The sequence below is a fragment of the Glycine soja genome, chromosome 16 (assembly GCF_004193775.1).
Source record: "Glycine soja cultivar W05 chromosome 16, ASM419377v2, whole genome shotgun sequence".
NCBI lineage: Eukaryota > Viridiplantae > Streptophyta > Magnoliopsida > Fabales > Fabaceae > Glycine > Glycine soja.
Genome location: NC_041017.1, coordinates 20,001 through 41,204, shown reverse-complemented (window position 1 = coordinate 41,204; position 21,204 = coordinate 20,001). Strand labels below are relative to the sequence as shown.

General features: G+C 33.3%; 1 protein-coding gene and 1 pseudogene across 2 annotated transcripts; one reads left to right on the top strand and one right to left on the bottom strand.

Moving 5' to 3' along the window:
• Window positions 1-592: 592 nt before the first annotated feature.
• Window positions 593-10,848, bottom strand: LOC114391292 (methionine S-methyltransferase-like). Of its 2 annotated transcripts, none has more exons than XM_028352380.1 (12): window positions 10,446-10,848; window positions 10,194-10,387; window positions 9,908-10,114; window positions 7,801-7,896; window positions 7,160-7,348; window positions 6,898-7,086; window positions 6,568-6,804; window positions 4,701-4,835; window positions 3,227-3,550; window positions 2,939-3,118; window positions 1,261-2,229; window positions 593-1,115 (listed from the first exon to the last, which is right to left on the bottom strand). In XM_028352380.1, exons 1-12 carry the CDS (start codon window positions 10,675-10,677, stop codon window positions 792-794), a joined length of 3,276 nt encoding a protein of 1,091 aa, XP_028208181.1. In that variant the 5' UTR covers window positions 10,678-10,848; the 3' UTR covers window positions 593-791. The 2 variants fall into 2 exon arrangements, with proteins under 2 accessions (XP_028208181.1, XP_028208182.1); XM_028352381.1 differs by having other exon boundaries at window positions 792-1,115; window positions 3,227-3,547; window positions 10,446-10,835.
• Window positions 10,849-20,031: 9,183 nt separating this feature from the next.
• LOC114390254 overlaps window positions 20,032-21,204 on the top strand; it is a 3,691-nt pseudogene continuing 2,518 nt past the window's right edge.

Below are 21,204 nucleotides of genomic sequence, written 5' to 3'. Positions count from 1 at the left end.
AAATTTAAGTAGGTTAATTCGTTTAATTTACCAACCTATAGTGGGTTAAGCCGGACCAAATTTTTCAAGACTCAATCTTAAGTGAGCTAGATTGTATTGGTTCATTTATAAGATGTGTTGAGATGGGTTGGATTCAAAAGGTTGGACCGACTTATTTTGACAATTCAGGGCATAGAAAATAAGGGAAAGTTTTTGAAAAAAAAAACAGGTAGGAAGAGAGGAATGTGGGGTGAGAATAGCAAACCTCATTTGGTTTTTGGTTTTTGTTGATGATAATCTCAGAACTTGATTGGTCACCATTGGTGAGGTATCCGTAATCACCATTGGTGAGGTATCCGTAATGGGTCTATATGAATTACGGATTGGTAAATTTGTCAGGAGTAATTTTGAAAAAATGGAAAAAGTGATGGGTGTACAAGCAATTTGCTGGGTGGATAAAGCAATTTGCTGGGTGCATAAAGCAATTGTCCGCCGGGTACTCAGATCGATATTTCGCCCCAATTTGGGTTCTCCTTTGGTTCAAAACAACATGAAGCGTTTGGTAGACATAAAGAGGGACAGGAGAATAGCGTAAACTAAATTAACAAATGGGTAGATAGAGAAAACAATTTCATTATAATTTGAACTGAGAAAGTTTACATCACAAAACATTATTGCGCACTCAGATTATGAAAGATCAATTATTTCTGTTGAACCGTGCATATAGGAGGAATAAGAAACTTACCCCCAAAACAGTGAAAACAGAAGATCAAAAGAATGACATACAACGAATGGAATCAAAACACGAAGTTTTAACCCAGTGCGACTTCTTTAAATTTTAGAATGCAATCCAATGCTTTTTTGAAATCATTTTCTTCGAGTGCAATATTGAACCGACAGTATCCAGGAATTCCAGTCCATGACCCACTATTGATGCATAATCCAGTGGCTTTGAGAATGACAGTCCTGATATTAGAGTCATCGAGCTTTATTTCCTTAGTGGCACTTCCGTGGCTTGCTTCACCTTCAAGTGAAATTTTCAGCTTAATAGTCTTGTTGAGATAGGCAGAGGGCTTGGCCACAACAGACACACCCGCACACGATTCAAGCACATCCCACCCACTTTTTTGAAGAACCTAGGGTAATAACCGCCAAAAAAATATTAGCATTCTTTTAAGAAAAGGAAAAGAAAAAGAAAAAGAAAAAGAAAGAATTACAACCATAAATAAACAAATAAACTAAAAGAAAATTAAAACAATTTTTTTAGCTGTCAGAAATTACCTCTTTCAAGCACTTGGACCTAGTTTTCAATATCTGTGTGTGTTCAACAATAGCATCTGATAGGCTTGATGGTTTCTGCTCTCTACGTTCCAGCAATTTCTTTGTAGCATATCTAGCAGTAGTATGAGGTTTGCTTAATCCTGGATAACTATAAAACGTGTCAACCAAAATAGGCTGGTTTAGAATAAGAAAGCCAAATCTGAGAACACCATTGAGCATCTTAAGAGATAGTCCTCCAAGAAGAGACACACAGAACGATGGCTTGATTGATGAATTCAATTTAGACAAACACCCCTCTATATCCCAGCCACCCCAGCCTTCACAGTCAAATTCCAAACCAGAGGATGCAGTGTCAATTATAACTCTTGCACCAAATCTAGCACAAGTGCTTAAAATTTCTACCATCTCATTGTTGCTATAAATTAAGCCAGTTGGATTGACTGTAGGACCAGAAATATACACCCATGGGTTTTTCACAGTCCCAAGAATTCCAGTGAGTGTCTTTTCTGTGAACTTAAATCCTACATTGACATCGGTAGGTACTGTCACTATGTCAGCTTTCAAAAATCTGGCAGACGAAACATAGTTCCCATTTGATCCGGCTGGAAAACAAAGGGTGCCACCTTCTTTGATGCAGCAGAGGACCAGCTTGTTGAAAAGAGCCTTTGAATTGTCAGCATATATAAATTCGGTGCTGCTATCAGTTGGAAAACCATAGTTACTCTTGACAAATCCTTTGATGCTTGCTGTGACATCAGTTTCTGATTCAGACATATTTTGTCTAGCAAAACTTTCAAAAATAGCTGCCTTAACAGGAGATGGAACAGGCAAGAAGATTTGATCAACGTCCATGTGGATTAGGGACTCATTCTCTACCCCATCAATAGATAACTCAGCATTACTAAGGACAGATGTGGCTGATCTAGCAAATCCTATCATATCAACTGATTTGACATTCTCACAATTTCTCTGAAGGACAGGAGTTAACATTGAAGTGATGAGAAAACTTAATATGGGAATAAAGTAATTTATGAACAACTGAAAACTGCATGTCCTAAATATATAGAAGAGATATCTTAGCATTGATGTTCACTGCATACTCCCCTTATAAGCAACAAGGAACTTGCAAATAATAGTTATCAAAACATGAAGAACTAGAAAGTTTAAGGAGACATATTCTGCTTTCAGATGTCAATCTTACACATTACTCTGACCCAATAATCAAGGCAAGTAACTTGGCAGATCAATATCAAACTATCCTAGAAATTTCTAATGTCTTGGAGAATAAAGTCAGCATGGTATGGAACCTGGGTGGTCCTTTTTTCCTATTTAAGCAGACATTAGCAGTTAAGAGTCTGTTTGGTCCTCTATTAGCTAAATTCAGACCCTAATTTCCATAGCAGTTGGTGAAAACATCCAGCTAGTCCTTGAAAGACTCTGAAACAATTTCTAGTATGAATTTGGGAAGAGGCAAAGGAACAGCAAATGGGGAAGTTCTCTGGTATAATTAGGTTCCTAAGTCAAGCTTTTGTACATATTTTTCCTACAAAATCCTTTTGTGGTCCAAATATATTCATAGTGCCACAATGAAGGAAGCAATAGACATAAGGAACAATTTTACTTGATAAAAGCAACTTCAATTTTTAAGCTCAGAGGCAAATGAAAAGAAGAGACGGACCTTGGCAGGTGCATGCCGGTCGGCAAGCTGAAAAGCAAGAAGCTCATGAAAAATACAGCCATAATAGTATTGACTAATTAATGCAGTATTGCCTTCTAGTAATTCAACAGTTTTGGACAAGGCGTTCAAGAGGGATTCTTCTTCCGAAATGACAAAAGCTACTTCTAAATCCGGATAAACCTGTAAAACATGCATGTCGGTGCTATCAATAAGAAATTGTCAATATCAAGCAAAAATACCATATGGACTAAGTAAGCCAAGAAGTTAACAGGGATTAGGGAATATTACCTTATTCTTTACCAGTCCACATATAATTGCTGCATGAGAGGGCAGAGGAGTTCCTGAAAGATACTTCAGGACCCCATTTGACCCAGGAAGGCTAGATAGCTCAAAGTGATCTGATATGTCCAAGAAAAGACGAGATCCAATGTCTCGTGTTGTATCTAAAAGGTGCACAAAAGCTGAACTAGTAACAGCCTCAAAATGAGCAATCCCAGTCACCACCACTTTAGGCTTCAATTTCTTTATTAGTTCTATCATTAAGTCTGATTGCCGAGGGGCTTCAATTACCATCATCGTATCATCTAAAGAGTCTATAGTTCCTGCATTCTTCTAGAAAGATAAAAAATTGTTATGGAAAATGCAATAATCAAACCAAATCGTTATCAACACAGTACAGGGAAAAAATATTTGTCAGTTTTTAAATGTAAGGAATCCTTGAGGCTTTAGAAGTTAGAACCACATACTACTATGGGTTCATGTCATTTGTTAAAAACATCCAATTCCATGATAATCACTCATAATAGCAACCAATAGATGAGAGCTTATAATATTTGACACAACAATACATTTGGTATTTACAACTTCATGATGACAAAAAATTAGCAGCTAACTTTCTGGTGACGATACTCAACAAGGTCATCTCTTTTTCACCCATTGGTAAATATTGGCATATGTGATGTGTGGTGTTCAGAATTGCCTTATTCTGAGAGAACTTAAAGGTTGAGAGTAAGTACAGGTCAATTAGAGACAGTTTAAATTCATTTTACAAAATTCAAGGACAACTGGATTTCATGTCTGTCAACACCACATCCCACTTTTAAAGTCACACACCAAGAAAAGGAAGGACATGAGTGTGGAAGACAGGGAAATAACATCAAGTAATAAATCTGAAAACAGAGAGTCACACTCTACTTTAAAAAAGTGAATAACGATGTGTAACAAGCCCCCAATCGTTCAGTTAATAAATAGAACTTCCCAGAAGTTAGTTATATTAGGTCATCACCTAAAATTGCTTTCAAATGGCAGCAAGTTAATTTATTATAATTTGGAAGAAAAATAGATATTTAAAGCTTCTTCTGGCAGAAGTCAGAATTATAATTTACAATACATCTGTCTAAGTAGTCCTTCTGTCAATCAGGGCTAAACGGAATGATGGTAAAATTTGGATCTGTACATGGATACATGGACTACATTACCTAAGCAAATATGTTTTCCCCTCCCCCAAGAGCATCTTTTAAAAAGTTATTCTCACCAGCAAAATTTTACATACAAGTCAAATATGCTAGCAGTTTCATTTCTTTCTAAAATATGTTCCTCGACAAAGGAACTTTTTTCTAGAAATGATTCTTGCTTTAGAAAAGTATTCACAGCAAGGACAACTGTTCACATAACTGCATTTCTTCAACACATTGGGATAACAATACAGACAAAACAGAATATTAATCAAATTCAAAAAAGATCAAGGCATGCTATTCCATACCTCAAGGGTTGAAGATGTTAACCACTGCCTAGGTAAGTGTCGAGTCAGATGTTCATCAACAACTGCAAGGCGAGGTGAGAACAAGCGAAGAGCATGCTCAATTGCTGCAGTCCTTGAAGGAAAAATGACAACATTCTTGCACAAGATTGCAAAAGATGAAGTCAATATTGTAATACATTATATGGACCAAACAACTGTAGGACATGAGTTCCCAATTTACTAGCTCAAGTAGAATGGTTCACACATAAAATGTTATCAGCAAAACTGAACAACTTAAGGAGAGCACTATATATATATACATGCATACATATACATACATATATATAATATATATATTATTTTTTTTTCATTGTCTATAAAATGTTAGGACTTAAGCACAAGAGGAGAGCCTAACCCAAAAGATTAGCTCATTAGGTGGGAGAGCCTCATGGCTTAATTACCAAATCAAGTCTTTTATTCTACTTAATTTAGGTAGGACTCTTAACATTGTCACCACCTTTAAGAACCAACATCCACAGTGGCTTTCACTCCATAGACATTGACCTGAAGGCAGCCTTTTGCCCTTTGACTGCTTCACTCACCTATCAGTATCCAATTTACTCCTTAATCCAACCTATAGGCAGCCTTTTCTGAATCTACACACTCAAGAACACAAATTGTTAGGACTTAAGCACAAGAGGAGAGTCCAACCCGAAAGAATAGTTCATTAGGTGGAAGAGCCTCATGGCTTAAGTACCACATCAAGTCTTTTATTCTACTCAATGTGGGACTCCTAACATAAAACATTAATAATGCTATACGGGAAGCATTTACACCCATTAATCACAGCAGGTACAGACATATATCCCATTGCATCTTTCCAATTTACATCCAATAATAGAAAGAATTTCTTCACTGAAACACCAGGCCTTAAATTGAATGTTGAATGAATTTTTTGTTACTTCAAGTGGGCACTCTGCCATGAGACCAATTTAGGAATAAAACCATCTTTCTTCTAGCTTTTCATCTTTGACTTTGCCATTATTTCTTTGTGGAATACAAATGCTTTTTTTTAGGACAAATTCATATGAACTAGAACCAACATATCCTTAGTTTTTTTGTGCTTAAACTTAAAACAGATATTAAATCAGAAGTGCATGCAAGATTTGACAGCACTTGAACTGTATATAATTGATAATTGACTCATATAGATAGGGTTCTACTGGGAGAAGAGGGAGCTAAACACCTAAACCTAACCAATGGGTTGGTCCTTCTGGTGTAACAAACCAAGAAAGGAGAAAGTTCTTGATAATTTTGGATTTAAGATTCAGAGAAAAGGTCTGCCATACAATAGCTGAGGCTTATTTTTCAGGTTACAAGACTTGTGGCTCACACCTCTTTAAGAATTTCCGATAATAATTTTTAAACTACAACTTTGTAGGAATAACTTATTAGAAAGCAACTTACAAGTAAACAACTACCATAACATAATCATAGACTCTTACTACAAGCCCATGCCCATTAAACGTCCTTAGACTAAAATACTAGAATTCTTAAAAAACAGATCTGGCCCAAAATACTAACCTTAACTAGATGTTACAAAAATTAATTAAATTTTTGGATATTATAAAAGTAACCCTGCTACTTAAGATTTACTTTTCTATTGCTTCTACATCACAAATACTATCATGCTCATTCATTAATGTATTGAATTTTGCCTGAATGCAATAAAGAACTGTATTTACCTGATAGCACTCAAACAGGAGATATTTACAGTAGAGCTTAGTGCACAGTTAAAATCTAATGAGACATCATCTTATATTATATGTATCCATGTATATGCAAGCTGCATTAAGGCTATATAATTAATATAGCACTCTATTCTTACATCAGAAGTGAGTGGAATATGGTGATAAGTCTTCAAAAATCCTGCTATGAGATTACGGAAATGTTTGCTACCAGCTGGTGGCTCATACGGAAAATAAGAATTATTTTTTAATCTGCTTGCAAGATAAGCAAGGAAAGGAATCTTCTCATCAGCAACAGAATCGTCCTCAAAAGACAAATCGAGGGAGCTGCCGATCTCTTGAAATCCATGTTTTAGAAAATCAAAAATAGCTTTAACCTGTCAGTATACAAATGACCTAGTGCATCAAATTTCCTCCATGGCAATAAATATTCTTGTAGTGAATTACCAAGCTTTAATGAAGTACCCCACCTGGTTAGGGTGACGAAGTTGACAACTGTATACTGATAAAGCATGGGAAATGCTGCCACCAGACTTTCCGTAAGTCCACGCGGTTCTTGCACAAATAGGCTGATCTCCAGAAAGTCCCATAAAAAACTCAAAACGGTGTGGGCTGTTCTTCTCAATCTCAACTAAGGCTTCAATATCGGTGTCACCAGCCTGTACCAATACATCTCAGTAAGATAATACTAACATTGTAAAAATCGCATCTAGTCAAACTATGGTTACTAACCTGAATGATTTTAGTTTGCCAAAGCTTTGTAATGCGAAAACCTCGACGTTCAAACAATCGTTTGCAAACAGCTTGACCTGGGCGGCCCCCCATATTAAAGATCATAATTCCAGTTGGTTTGATTACTGCTATCCCCTCCTCAACTGCCCTAGCAATTAAACCTAAGCCAAATTGGTCCTCCACAAAACCCTAGATGCAACAAAAGACAAAATAAATGTGAGAATGCTGCATTCATGTCATAAATAGGCAGAAAATAAGGCAATTAAAAGCATTTCTATTTTGCCAAAAGATCCCTATCATAGGGTGAATCAGGGACAACTTTTGTAGGTAAAAGTGCTGTCCAAAGAATAAGGATATTCTTGTGGCTTCACACATAGGAATCTTAAATGAGTATGAAGTAATAGTGTAATACTTCAAGTATCACCAGAATATAAAAGTTGCCGAGGAAACAATATCATAGCTAGGTGGGTAGTTCGTTTTAAGAAACACAATGCCAACAAAAAAAATCTTTTTCTATTTCATTTACCCTCTCTTTTGCGATTGGTGAGGTTCAGATTTGGTGTTTCGTATGAAAACATGCAGGAGATAAATAAAGTTCCAAGTAAATAGCAGGTGACCAATAAAGAAAGGATCTTATTTACCTGAAGTGCACAATAATTACTCAATGAATGCAGGAATTCCTCGCTTGCATTTTCTGTTATCATCTTAGACATTGCATCTGGATTTGGATTAAGAATCTACAGGGAACCAATCAATAGAAAAATTTGTATTAATCAAACGATGATGTCAAAACACCCAAGGATAAACCAATTCATTAAGACTCATGACTGCTAAAAGAGCTAGTTATCCTAGGTGCCAAGGTGTATATCATTCATAGCAGGTCCATAATTAAGGTTCATGCTTTATGAAGCAAGGAACACACATCCAATCAGCACAATTGTTATGACTTATGAGCCAAATTTTGTAAATAATTTGGTTTATAAAGTTGCTGGTAAGAGCTACCAGTGCCATCAACAACCTTATCTTTGGTACAACTATCAAACACCTTTATCTGCTTCTAGAAACACTGTAAAATAATCAGATGAGCTATCTAATTATGAAGGTTTCAAATCAAACTCCAAGGTTATTACTTTGCTCCATAAAAACTAAAAAGTAAAGGTAAAAAGCAGCACCTGACATAGCCTGACAATTAAGAACACAAACAATAACAAGAAAAAAATATATAAGCATCTGAAGTCCAATTGCCATAATCTATGTGAAAAATATTCCAATTCAGCATCACTCAAAAAGAGAATCAAAACATATAATACAATACTCCAAAAGTTTTAGAATTTAACCTCAAAAGCATTGGTTTCTCACTTAGTACATAATGCCATCTTAACTACAGGTAACTGTAGAATCTTGCAGGAACTTGGTTTAGATATGAAATAACTCACATGTTTTCACCCAACAACTTAATTCTCTTGGGATGGTTCATTCATGACATGGTATCATAGCCTCTATAACCATAGTTTGATTCTCGATTCCATAAATAAAAGTTGAATTCCACTACAAGGTTAGGTGAGCATGTACATTGTCCACACTTGAAGCCCAAAGGTTTCTTACATTAGGGGGTGAGTTAGTTATAAAACTGTGAATGAACACATCCCTTTTGATAACAACCAACAAAGAACTGAACATTGTTTTTTCTCAAACACCTTCAGCTCCATCCATTTAGAACTATTGGGAAAAACTCAAGTCCAACATCAGTTAGATATAGTGCCAAGATAGAGTATAAAATAGGATGCAACCCTCACCTTACAAGCCGGTTTTGTAGGGTTGAGTTAGGCGCAAACCAACATTATGAGAAGAACATGTTGTAAGGATCTCATGGCATGGACAAAATGTCTTATTAGATAAAAATGAATTTATTCGCAAGTTTTTAAAAACTCAATTTTTCTTAAGATAAACTGTTTTAAATTAAATAGCATTTAAATGATTTATTGTTAATTTAGTCAAACGTTCCATGAAATTTACAAGTTGAAAACATTCTGAAGCCAAGAACAGTAAAGTCTTAAAAATGTTTTCAATGAGCTGTGAACTTAAATTCTTGATTCTGGGAAGCAAATAATCAATTACACTATGTAATAATCGATTATTTTGCTCTTAAAGTGTTTTCCAGATTTGAAAATCAAATAATCGATTATTCTTCAGGATGAAACATTTTGGTGATTCTGTATTATAAACAATCAATTATATAAAGCACAACGTAACTGAAAAAGCGTTTCTAATTCTAACTTTTGAAACACATTTATTCAATTAGTATTTCCATTAGATATTACCTAATATATCTTGGGCGTTTAAAATAAAACCTTGGAGTTTCAGAAAGAAAAAGAAATACACTGAGAATCATCTAAAACCACACAAAGATGCATCTTTGAGCTTTTCTTGTCCATTATTGAGAGATTCTTAGGACTTCAACTTGCATTTTCACTATTGAGTGTTCATATGTCTCCTTTTACTTTGATTTTCTGTAAGGGTAAGAATTAAGAAATCCTTATTGTGCTGTGGATTTTCAGGGTGAGATGACGACACTAGCTTTGTAATTGCTTAAAATTGTACAACTATGGTTATTAATGGATAAATCTTGGACTTTAGCTTACGGATTGGACATCGGTTACAAAATGATTGATGACCGAACCAAGACAAACACTGGTGCACTTTTTTCTATCTCAATGAAAGGCAAACAACTGTGCGTTGTGGAATTACCTGAGGTATGCATCCAACAATTCTTTCAAGTTGAATGTCTTTTTCCCTGCAATAGGATAGAAGATCAGATTCATGGAACTCTACCCTATCCAGCAAAGTTTTATTCTCCTCGTCATAGATTAGCTGGCCATTTTCATCTAAAGCATTCAAGTATAAGTTTATCCAGGAAACCTTGACCGCTCTAGGATTGATATCAAGGCCATAGACCTGCAGAAATTAGTTGTACGTGTTATGGCCAGGAAAGGGGTAAAAATGCTAGGAGATGAGAAGAGTGATTGAAGGAAACCTTGTATGGTAACCACTTCTCGGCCATGGCAATGGAAATCCATCCATTTCCGCAACCTAACTCGGCAACAGTCCTCTCCTTGAAAATGGAGTCTGGATGTCTATTAATGCCTTCGTAAAAAGTGAAGGACCAGTCTTCGGGGAGAAAAATGCTTGGAATGACCATCATAGTCAATTTGTTTCTCCCGTGATGCCCTGCAATGCAATGCATTAGCGAGACAATAATAGGTAAAGGCAAAACGTACATACATACCCTCGTATTGGCCCAAGGAAACATCTTCGATGCGAAAATGGTAGGTTTCAAAGCATTGATCGCAGGAGTCCTTGGTGGGAAAACGCTTCTGAAGGTGGGAAAGAAAGATCCGAGCCTGAGAACGGGTCTCGGGATTGTCTAGGCGCTCCAGCAGCGACCGCAAGGAGGCGTAGGCAGCGTCTCCTGACTTCTTGCACTGCACCAGGAACTCATCTACCGACATCCAACTCATTTTTCCTAATTCCTTCTGAGTTCTGAGAGAGAGAATGAAGGAATGATAAGACAACAATGAAAGAGTCAGAGTAATGAATTCAGTTAGTTAGAGGCGTGCGAGGCGATAGAGACTGTGAATCTGACACTCAGCATCACATTCATACGACCCTTTCTTTTCTGTCGCGTTTAAGTGCATTAAATTTAATTTTTTAAAGAGATATTTAATTTGATTATAGATTTTAGATTCAGATATTAGTCACAGTGGGCAAGGACGACTGTGAGCTGGCGCCAAGTCGTCCATATAAAAGGCGGGCATGAAAAAAGCAAGGATCGTATAAAAATACAAATATGAAAACCAATACTTTAAGAGAGTAAAAAAGAATGCAAAAAGAAAGATTTTGATATATTTATTCTTCATTTTTTTCATCATCATCCTATGTATTTTTATTTAAAATTTTTAACCCGTGCACGGATGTACATTTTTTCTTTTTTAGAAAATTAATTAGTGTTTAATTGGTGCATGTGCATACATTTATATTTTTAAAATCTTATATATATATATATATATATATATATATATATATATATATATATATATATTCCCACCCCCGAAATCCAATAGGGTGTATATTTACACATCCCCGCTCCAAATAGAATAGGGTTTTTCCACTTGTCTCACCCTAGCATGCTTATAAAATTTTATAAAAAAAAATATAATTTTTCATAAAATGAAAAATATAATTTTAAATAATAATCATAACATGACAAAATAAAATTCATTCTAACACTAACATAAAAATTCAATGTAACAATTTTATGTTTTAATGTGTTATATATATATAATGATAGTTTTGTAAAATAATTATTGGGACGAAATTGGGGGTGGCTATTAATGATCTCATCCCGACCCCGAACCCAACTCCAGTGAACTCGAGTTTTTTTCGTCAAAATCGGAACAGGTCTAGGGTGGGCCCATGGATTCGGGCTCTGTTATATACAAAGGTAGAAGTAAAGATATGTAGATAAATATTCTTTTTACAAAAACTGGAAATTATTTTATACTTAAAAATGGTAGACCCAACACATAAATATATATAATCAGCCCAACACATAAATTGTTTTCTACCCAAAAAAACATAAAATTTCCTTTTTTTTCCTCATTGCACCTGAGGACACGTAGGAGTGATGTTAAATCCCTTATCGACCAAAAAAACTAAAAAACATAAAATTCCCTTTTTTCCTAGAAAATAAAAATTCTCTCTTTTTTTCTAAATAAACTAAAAATATAACAAACATAACTCATGTTCTTAAGGGAAAATAAATAATTAAAAAGTCATTTTATTTTTAGCACACTTGATTAAAGATTGCTATCTTCGTGACAAGCGTATGGGGTGCTAACACCTTTTCCGCGTGTAAACGACTTCCGAATCTTTTTTTTTCAAATCGTAGACCATTTCTCACCCTTTTTGGTTTTGCTGACATTTTCCTTAAATAGACGTTGGTGACGACTCCCACAGTTTTTCTTTTGGAACAACTTCTTTTTATCGTCGTCTCTTTGTGACCCCATTGCGACATGAGGGTTTATGGTTTAGGATTTTGGATTTATGGTTGATGGTCTAAGGTCTAGGGTCTATGCTCTAGGGCCTAGGGTCTGAGATTTAGGGTTGAGGGTTCTCAAATCGTAGATCATTTCTTATTCTTTTTTATTTTTTCAACAATTTACTTAAATAAATGTTAATGGCGACTCCCCAATTTTCCTTTTTGGGAACACTTCTTTTTTATCTTTTTTTATCATCGTCTCGTTGTGGCCTACATTGCGACATCAAGGTGGAGGGTGGAGGGTAGAGGGTGGAGGGTTGAGGGTGCAGGGTGTAGGGTCCAAGGTCCAGGGTCTAGGGTCCAAAGTCTATGGTCTGGGGTCTAGGGTTGAGGTTTCATGGTTCAAGGTTTAAGGTCTATGGTTAAAGGTCTGTGGTCTAGGGTTTAGGGTTTTTCGTGTCTAGTAATATCTCTTTCACAATATATATAAGAAAAGTGAAGATCTTAAGCATAAAAAATCAAACAAATTCAATAAAAAAAGCAATTGTGTATCTCACCGTTAGTTTTTTTTGTATTTCACCTTTTTTTATCTATCTATGGTGGGAGACCTTTCAATGTTTCCCATCATTGCATTCACATTGTTTGGAAGTTAGAGTAAATATACCCGCGTGTGTTTTGTCAAGTTCACTACCCAACATTTTTGAAATGCATAACTTGCAACGAAAAAAAACTCCACTTCACAAAGAAAATCGGGGAGGGGGAGGGGATAATACAACACTCGATGTCAAAAAGTGAAGCACTGGCAGTGTGATCTCAAGTTTTCAGGTTCTTGCTCCCAATTGTAGTTGAATCAGACTGAAACTAGTTGTGGAGGCCATCTTCCAACTTTAACTAAGATCTTTATTTATACAAAAATACACAACAAATAATAAGATAAGAACATGTCAAGAGTAACATACACATCCAATAATTATGAGGAACATAGAAGTAAAATGGAATTTACAAGAAACATAATTCAATTAATATGGCGCATTGTACGAAACAAGCAAAACCATAGTCATTATATAGAGCCCTCCTTTTTCATGAGCAAAACAAGTTAAAAGAAGCATGATTCGGTAATGTTTATATTATATGAATTATGAAACTTAACAAAATAAGAACTAAAATAAGTTGAATATAATCCAAGAAATAAACCGCACATCATGTTTTCCAACCTGGATATTCTCTAATATACACCAATATATCGTGTAGTTGCCTAACATTATAATCCAAAAATAAGTCATGCAAGTTTCACTAAAATTTGACATCATAATTATCCATAATAATTTAACATAAATCTTCCATCAAGTTACGTAAATTGAGATAGTATTTCCATAGATAAAGTATCTCATTTTCATATAAAATATATAAACAGTCATCATTACCTCATCAAATGCATCGGTGTCAATGTAATATAAGTGGATTCAATCCATCAATCCTTGTTGTCGTATAGACATATACATATATTCCCCTCTAAGGTGCATCTAAACTGACAAGAGTAAACCATTAGAGCGTAATTAACAAGTTCTCACTAGGGAGCTGTCCAAACTAGGTTCTATAATCTTCAAGATAAACTCATGTTGTTCAACCAATTTTATCCACCAAGTTTGCAGGGGGAATGTTAAACATACTCGTATAGTAGAGTAAGCTAGTTAACAGTTTAGCTAGAGAAGCTATTAGCTTCTATTGAAACCCTTTCTACTTGTTCTTCGAAGTTAGTTAGTTGTAATGGCTTCTTTAAAGTTAGCTAGCTATTGCAACCATTTTCTACCTGTGCACCAGACTCTAGATGTAATAACTTATTGAGTATTTTACCATATACAAATATAAAGTTTACATAGACTTTCTCAGAGATTACTTTCTCGCAATTTCCCACATTTTTATTTTATTGCTCACATCAATATTCTTTTACTTTTGTAAAAAAAACATGTGCCTTGTTAACTAGAATTCAAAGTAAAATATGAAACTCTTAAATTGTTGAATATCCCTTTATTACCTATTAGAGTAGAAAAGTATAATTACTCATTTTATGTTTTTTTTAATTACTGATAGTTAGTTTTGTTAGTTCACTCAACTGTCGTAAGGTAAGTTGATAGTTACTAATGTTAGTTGTAATAATTGTCTAACTCTAGTATAAATACTAGAGATGTATCTACTTAGGATTTGGGGTTTATCAATTTAGGGGTTTTGGGCCTGGGGTGTAGTGTGTAGGGCTTATGATGTATGAATTAGGATTTATGATGTTTAGGATTGTAGGTGTTTATGGTTTAGGTTTTGGGGTGTTCAGGGTTTGAGGTTTAAGGGGTTTAGGATTTGGGGGTGTTCAAGGTTCAGGGTTACAAGGGCTTAGGATTTTGGATTTTTAGTGTTTAGGTTTCAAGGTTTGGGGCTCTAGGGTTTTGGTTTTATGATTTTGTATTTAATACAAAAAGGTATATAATAATTTATTTATTATTCATATTTGACTCTTGTTTGAAGGCTTGGTCATGATATTTATTGCATTGCCTTTTTTACCACACATTAGTAGAATATTTAAGTTTATCTTGTATCACATAATTGATTATGCTAGATAATATCTAACATAGGCAATATTTTTTACTACATAACTCAAGTCATGGTTCGAAATATTGAATAAGAAAAATAAAAATCAGTCTAATAAAAACACACGATCACATATCTTTCAAATGTTTATATATGTCAACACTTATAAGATAAGAAAATATTAAATGTTAAATTATAAAAATAAATATAATTAAAAAAATATAAAAACTTTCACAAAGCAAAAACAATGAGAAAAAAAGACTAAGTTATGCATGAAAAAATAGTATAACACGATTTGAAAAAAAACATCAAATTTAAAAAAATAATAAATAATCCTCAAATTCATCTCACATTTTTTAATGATAATAATAATAATAATAATAATAATAATAATAATAATAATAATAATAATAGTAGGTAGGTAATATAAAGAGTACAAGAATTGTCACCAATTAAAATAATTACATACAGTATAATGAATTGAAAATATAATTATTAATTAAGGTATCATGTATTTTTATTTTAGTATTTAAATGGATTGATTGATTCAATAAAAGATTATTTTAACAGAATGATAAATAAATCGTAACATTTATTATTTTGAATTAACTAATTAAAGTAAAATCAATGATATTTAATTAATATTGAATGAATATGAAGTTATTATATGATATTTTCTTATCAATGGAATCATAGTAAAATAGTAAATTATTTTCATAAAAACTTTTTTTAAGTGTTTAACAGAGTTTATGAAAATTATTATAATTTATTTATTCACAAGTTCTAAACTGTTTGTGTGGGAGACTCTTCCATAAGTAAAATTTATGAATAATTCTCACTTAGCAAGAGCTTATTGAATTAAGCTATTTACCCAACACCCAACAACATCTACAGTCTTTTTTGTTTATTTTGTCCTCCTTGTCTTGTCATACTCATATTATGTCCTTCAAATGAACAGGTATGCTTCATTTGCAAGAAAAAGCAGTTTAGGTGTTTTAGGTGTAAAGTAACTTTCCATAGTAAATGTTCACCAGGTCAGATTCAATGTTGCAACTAAAAGATCATCCTGGGCATACTGTTTGCTGGAGGCATCCTTCTGATTGGCGCTTGGATAGGAAGGTCAATTTTTTCTTTTCACCAGAATGTTTTATTGTTATTGTTTATTGATTATACTGCAAATTGTTGTATGCCCTTCCATTAGATTCTCACCCACATTCAAATTCAGTTATTTGTTGTGCTAGGGATATCTAATTTTTGTTTATTTCTTTACCTTGTGATTTCTTTCCTTTTATAAGCTTATTTGATGATGTTTGATGGTTACATCAACTTAGTTGTCACATCTGCAATATGCAATATGCTTCATAAGGTTTTACTACTTCTAATTGGATTGATATATTTGTAGAATATTTCTCACTAGATTTAGATGTCTCTTTTGAAAGTTATATTTTTTTATTGGTTTTTTTCATTGATTAGGTTACATAAGATGCAGTATCCTACATGTTTTCTTGTTATGTTGTGAAACTACTATATTTAATAAAATTAAAATTAGTGTAGCCCTTTTAGAATGCTAAGTAAAAGAACTTAAACCTTCAAAAATTACATTTTAAAATTTTAATTAAAAAATATCACATAGGTCTTTAATTATCCAAACCTAATTCTGGATAAAAAACTAGTAAATTATAATTTTATAGGGGTTAAAAATAGACAAAAAAAAAGATAAAAAATAAATTTGAACTTTAGTAATTTTAGAAGGATGAAAAAATATTTTAGCATTTTATTTATAAAATAAAACCACAAAAAATGAATAAATAAAGTCAATATCTCAACTATATGTGAATTATATATATATATATATATATATATATATATATATATATATATATATTTATATTTATAATTATAATTGACTATAAAAAATCTTTAAATATGTAAAGTAAGAAAAATAATTTTTTAATTATCTAAAAATTTGTAAAAATATTCATAATGGTTGGTTAACTATTTCAAATAATATGAATGTTAATTGCACTTCATCTATAAGACACTCTTTTTAACATTCTCTTTACAATTATTAAAATTTATTGAAAATTAATAATTTTGATAAGAACTAACCTTACTAATATTTTTTATACAGTTTAAAAATTAATAATATATAAATAACAATTAGGGTGGATATGAATTCTCTTTTTTCATAGATTTCTCCATGGGTTGATATAGTTGACAACACATTCTGTGAGATTGTCATTCTTTTAATACTTGTTTGTGTTGATCCTTTTGTAGGCTTAATTTGGGTTATGTGGTATTGTTGTTCCAATGTTTGAAGATGTTTATTTGGGGCATTGATGATCTTTATCCGTTGGCTGTTATCTTAACATTCTCTCTGCATATTTTCTTTCTATCTCTATCTCTAATGGTGTTTTAACTTATAATTATATTATTTTTTCACCTTTAGTGTTATTATATAATTTTATTATTTGGTTTTCCTGTTTATTCTCTATTTTTATCAAGAGTTCCGTCTACTAAGTTACTTAAGTTGAAGGCAAGGTATAAATTCTTCCTTCTCTAAATTTGTTTTATTGTGATAACATGCAAAGCATAGGAACCTAAATAAGAAAAGAATTTTTGGATCGGCATTGGCTTCTTATGAGACACTTTTATCAAATGTGCATTAGTAAAAAGTAAAAACCAATTATTTGTGGTTCTTTCTATCAATTGTTAAATTGCAACCATTTTATAACAATATACTATAATATGGTTATGGCATTGTGTAATTCTCATGGATGCTGCAGTGATAGCAAGAGGTATGGTGGGGAAAGCAGTACTTATTCTTTCTTTTTAACACAACAGATTCTGATTCTTTAGACTTCAGTGACTATTCCGTTGCATTGAGTGTTCTTTAAATGTGGTTACTACAAGTGTTCTTATATCTTTCGCAAACTCAAACCCATGACTTGAATAAGATCTCTTTGATTGAACACTTCTACCAAATTTTGTGACAGACTCTGCTGTGAACAAACTATTTTGGTTTTCTTTGGTAGCCTGGCTATTTAGAGTCTCATTCTTTGTTTTCTTCTTTTTCTCCAATTATTTCATCTGTTTCCTTGTCTGTTCTCTCTATTTTTTTCTATATTCTGTAAGAGATACTCACTTCTTTGTTTTTTGTGTTTATCAATTCCTATGTGTTCTAAGTCTCTATTTCTCTTTGTTCTCTGTTTTGTTCTTTTTGATTCAGGATTAGTCGTTCTCTGAAAGGGTTTGGGGTTTGAGGTTCAGGGTTTTGGGTTAAATTTATAATTTTCACACAATTATTAAAGAGTAAGATATATCTTTGTTCACAGTGAGATTTTTATTAAGTTTTCGGTATATTTTGATTTTTTTTAAGAGAATAGTTTTTTAGTAGGAAGAAGACCTTTTTTGGTGAATACTAACACCTTTATAATTACTACTTCCATCAAATAATAATTATCTATAAAAGCTACACCAGTTTAACTCAATCATAATTTAGTTTTTAATTATTATTTATTTATTAGTCCATAACACATAATTATTAGAGAGTAAAATATATCTTTGTTATAGTAAGATTTTTATTAAGTCTTTGGTGTATTTTAATTTTTTTTAAAGAGAACAATTTTTTTAGTATGAATTTAGTGAGTGGATATTAATCCCTTTATAATCACTATTTTAATCCAATAGAAGTTATCTGTAAAAATTACTCTAATTTAACTCAATCATAATTTAATTCTTATTTATTTATTAGTTCCTAAAATCATGAATATTAATTCTTAAATTTTATATAATAAAGAAATCAAATAATGAAGTGTGTATGCATACACATACAGAATACGGATCCATTTCGTTCCAATACTTGCCTCTTTCTTTTCTTTACCTGCTACTTCTTATTGTTCTGTTCTTGCTACATTTTGGCGCATTTTAGCATCAAACCACCATACCCTAAAAAAGCATTATCCTCCTTCTTTGTTCTTTGCTTTTCTCTTTTCTCTTTCCCTCTTCAACAATAATAATGACAATCATTTTCATCTTCTTCTCCCTCTGAAAACACACCCTCTTTACAGATCCTGTTATTTCTCTCTCTCTCCACAATTTGTTTTCTTTCTTTCTTTGTAGCTACCAAAACAGTTTGCTCAATATTTATAGAGACAGAGGGAAAGCGGCTTCTAAAGGTTTCAGCTTTAGATCTGAGAGAGCTAAGGTTGTTTGAAGCAATGGAGACACCCCATGTCTCTTGGTCTTTCACATGAGATGAAAGTTTCTTGCTTTCTTCTTCTTTGACCCTTCTTAGTCTTTCTTGTTCTTGTTCTTGTTCTTCTTCTTCTACCACCTTACTTGGTAACTTTCAATTAAAGTACTACCTCTGAAAGATGGTCTCATATTTTTGGTAACAATGCTGGCCATTGGGGGACATGGCACTAGTATCCGCACAAGCTCTACTTGCACTGCTTTGCTCAGAGAACTTGAGGTCTTTCTCTTTCTTTGGTGTTTCAGAATTCTAGGTTTTGAGGAATTTGTTGGGTGCAAAAATGAAGATATGGGGTGTTTCTTTTTCTTAATGAAGAGTCTGCTTGTGATGATTTGTTCATGATATGCCTACTCCTTTATTTTCTTTTCTTCATCATCTTCTTGTTCTTGGCTATTCTCTACCCAATGATGTCTTCTTTCTCCTCGGGTCAACTTTTTGTCTGTTCACTGTGTCAAAAGAAAAAAAAAGCACTGATAGGGTCTCTGTAGGTTATTTTATTATAGGGCGAAAGGGGCATTGTCTTTCTTCATTAGATTGATTACCTGAGTTGAAAAGGTCTTTTTTTCCCAGCTTTTTTATCTTTTATTTTTTCCTTGTTTTTGGTCTAAAGTTTGATGGGTTTTTTACTGTATAATTTTTAAAATTCACTGGTATTTAATGTGGGGTTATTTAACTACTTTGACTACATGACCAAGGTATTTAGCTTTTACATCCAAAACAACACTAGTTTTGACAACAGGAAATAAAAATCTGTGTGCTATTTTTAGAGGTTATTGAGATTTGGGATTTTAGTACCTTTGTGAATGCTGCTGGTAGTGGTTGATAGGTTGCAACTAGCAAGCTTGAGTCATCCTTAAGTTCAACTTTGCGAGGCTGATAATAGTTGTATTGATTTAGTGGTTCCAGTTTTCAAAATTAAGTTGAAGGTTTATAATTTGTAGTTTCTAAAGTAAGCATTAGAAATTAGAAAAAACTGTCTTTATCTATTTTAATCCCAGTTGTTGTAGTTGAATAAATTGGTTAAACTGTTGTATATGTCTTTGCAGTTCCCATTTTTGCATTTAGGTGATAAAGAATTTATTCATTTGAGTTGCACAGCTTTACCAGTACCAACAGTCCAACACCATCAGGCCCGACTAACCTGGAAGGTGTGCAGTTGTTCTTTTTATTATTGTTGTTGGAGACAAGTGATTTGCTTATCTCCATTTTTTGGTTAGTTAGGAAATATGGGAATCTGTGAATTAGGGATTGAGAAATGTTTTATGATAGTTTTGGTTTGCCTGTTATGTTTCCTAAAGACAAATGATACTATTTAACCAATCAGATAGGAGCCTTGCTAAAGTATATTTCATTTACAATATCTCTATATGCCCCATGTAGTTCCTTTTTGGACTATGGTGGTGTAAATTCTATTCTGATTGGATCGTCCAATTAGGCCAAGGGTTTTATTTATGCTTTACAGCATAATTTGTGTCTGTACAATGCAAAGTTGTAAACTAATTTTATTTTATTTTTTTGGTTTTGCTTAGTTCTTTACCATGGTTACTGCTGGAACCAAAAAGCCTCAAGTTTCAGTACCTACACCACCACCACCACCTTGGAAAATCAATTTGCAGAAATATGCTGAATCCCGTGCTCTCGAACTCCATAGTCTTCAATCTATCATAGAAAATAGAGTAAACAGTGATTATAGGTCTCAAAAGAACAAGAGAAGAAGGACAACTGTGTTTGATAACCAAATTGCAAGAAAAGGGTGCAGAAGAAAGAGGCAGAAACTGGGAATAATTGATAAAGCCCTTGCCAAATCAGGTTTGGAGGAGAATCACCAAAAGAAGCTTCCTCGGTGTGTTCATCGGAGATATGAACTAAAGAAAAACCCAGAGAATGGTTTTTGCACTTCTGGGGATGTAACCAAGAGGCTGAGAACTCATGTTTGGCATGCAAAGTGGTTTGCTATGACCAAGCTTTGGGGTTACCACCTTCCTTTGTGTCTTCAATGAAGGTAGGTCTTTTTGGGTAAAATTAAAAGCTTATGAAAGAGTCTATGGGGGAAGTTGAAGCAACAAGCTTGTGAATGTTTAAACATTCCCTTGGAAACACTAACAAGGATTGTGCATGTGCTTACGCAGGGGTAAAGGTTCGAGGGCGCTCTTGAAAAAGGCTCAAACAAGG